Source organism: Montipora capricornis, chromosome 10 (genome assembly GCF_036669925.1).
Source record: "Montipora capricornis isolate CH-2021 chromosome 10, ASM3666992v2, whole genome shotgun sequence".
Classification (NCBI taxonomy): Eukaryota; Metazoa; Cnidaria; class Anthozoa; order Scleractinia; family Acroporidae; genus Montipora; species Montipora capricornis.
In genome coordinates this window covers 35,532,262-35,534,400 of record NC_090892.1, presented here as the reverse complement: position 1 = coordinate 35,534,400, position 2,139 = coordinate 35,532,262, and the positions used below count along the sequence as shown (strand labels likewise).

Sequence of the window (2,139 nt, the reverse complement as noted above, 5' to 3'; positions counted from 1 at the left end):
AGTATCGGATATAACAACTTTCTTACCTCGTCAACTTCTTTAGGAAAATCGTCGGATATTCCAAATCCAGTACCTCTTGGGAGATTTTTGATGAAGGATTTAATAAAAAATTTATCTTGAAAATCCGTCAGCCTAACTATGATCGGTCTTGGTTTAAGACTTCGCCCATTTGATTGTGAATGGCGCGACGTAATTCTGTGAACTCTGTCAAAATGAATGTTTTTTTCGTCGACTGGAAGAATCTTTAGCTTCGTACGCATGAATTCTCTTAGGGCGAGTTCAGTGTCATTGTTTGTTTCGTTTTCACGTTCCTTTATTCCAAAGAACTACAAGTTTCCTCTACGACTGTGACATTCGAGTTTGACATGTCCGCGGTGCAGCTCTTTGATTTCATGCTCGATGCGTTCGCTAGAAGTGTTAGCTGCTTCTTGCTTAAGATTAACTCCATCAACGAGGGCTCTTAGGTCTTCTATCTCTGCTTGCGAGTTTTCCAAACTCGTTTGGAGGGCTTTATTTTCTTCTTCAAGAAGAGTAGTCCTCTGTTTATAATTTTCCAGCTCGGGCAGTATAGCTAATAGCGTGTTGAGTTTCTCTTCAATACCGGAGAGCCTCGAGTTTGTGGCCTCGAGGCACTTCTTGCATCCATGCTTGTGATGTTGGTCGGACGCGTCTTCTTCATCCGTTTGCGAGCTTCCCTCTCTTGTTCGTTTCCTACTCTTTTCCGCGGTTCCCTTTTTCTTCGATGATTCGTCAGGCATTTCAAATAGACTTAACTGTGTATTTTAACCGCCACTGAGGCTGCGGAACTGACAAGATACTACGAGCACACTTTCGGTGTGACCGCCATCTTTCGTGCCTCGTTCCAGTTGTCAATATTTTAACCCTTCATTTCATACACTCTGTGATCCCACGGTGAAGCAATATCCACAATAATTGCCTTGTTACTCTCCTTTCCAACAACAACAATGTCAGGTCTTCCGGCCTCGATAACATGGTCACACTGTAATCGTAGGAACGTGAGCGCATTTAACAACCAAAGGCAATCTAGCTATATGCAATGTTTACGGTGTATTTTGATTTGTGTGTTTGGTAAGAAGCTCGTATTTTAGAAATCCATAGCTGAGCAAATTGAAATGGTTGGCATTTCATCTTATCAATTGTGATGACCGAAGGGAATATATCGGTCGGGTGTCACAGTTCTTTACGCGCTCCTGTGAAAAGCAACTAAGTCGACACATCGAAACTCGTACTTGTTGGCGGTGCAAATTGCGGCGTCTGTTTCCTAGAAAACACACCAGTACACAGCTTCCTGATGTTCTGTTGCCTAGTGTGAATCACATTGGCTGGAGACACTTTCAACGAATCGGCACAAACTCAATTCACCCTGGCGAAATTAAAGAACTTAACACAGGAATGGAAGAAAATAATATGCGAACACAAAGAACCAGGGCTTTTCGCATGACGGGATGCCTACGATCATTTAAAGCATGAAATCGAGGTGAAATGCTAGCCAGCCATCCCGATCTGCCCAAAACCTTAATTACGTTCTAATTCACTACGTTCAAACGAACGTAAATCATTTTCATCTTATAGATCCATAAAACAAACTGAACCACAGGTATGGGAGGATCGCAAGCGAACCCAAAACACAACTTTTAATGGACATAGTATACAAGTAGTTCTCACTTTCAAAAAGAGGAACTTACCATTACCAACATAGGCTACGAGACACACTTTAACGGTTTGAGTCGGCCTATTTAACATACATATATTTTGCCACATCAGTTTTCCATCGGCCGTGCAATTTCAATAATCTTTCGGAAACAACTTTGGAATCGTCGTTTATCACGACTGAAATAATCCCATGGCCACCCGATCGTAAACTATGCAGACTATAGACCTTTGGATCGCCTCCCAGGACGCCGAGAGCTTCCTTGAACATTTCATATATCCCGACTTGGTCTTACTTAAAGGACTGAACAACGGAAGATCGCTCGTTGGAGTCAACTTCGCTTCACGCATGTATCTAAGCAAAATAGAGACTTTACAATAATAGGAAAGGGTTTTTGCAATGTACACAAAATTTCCTTCTCTGTAAACGTCCGTTTTACTTTGGGGAACAAATTTTATGTGATCTTC

The 2,139-nt window shown here is 41.9% G+C and overlaps 1 protein-coding gene across 1 annotated transcript; it reads right to left on the bottom strand.

Moving 5' to 3' along the window:
- Nucleotides 1-326: 326 nt before the first annotated feature.
- On the bottom strand, nucleotides 327-758 carry LOC138020734 (uncharacterized). Its single transcript, XM_068867668.1, has one exon. The coding sequence runs from the start codon at nucleotides 756-758 to the stop codon at nucleotides 327-329; it is 432 nt and encodes a 143-aa protein (XP_068723769.1).
- Between the last annotated feature and the right edge of the window lie 1,381 nt (nucleotides 759-2,139).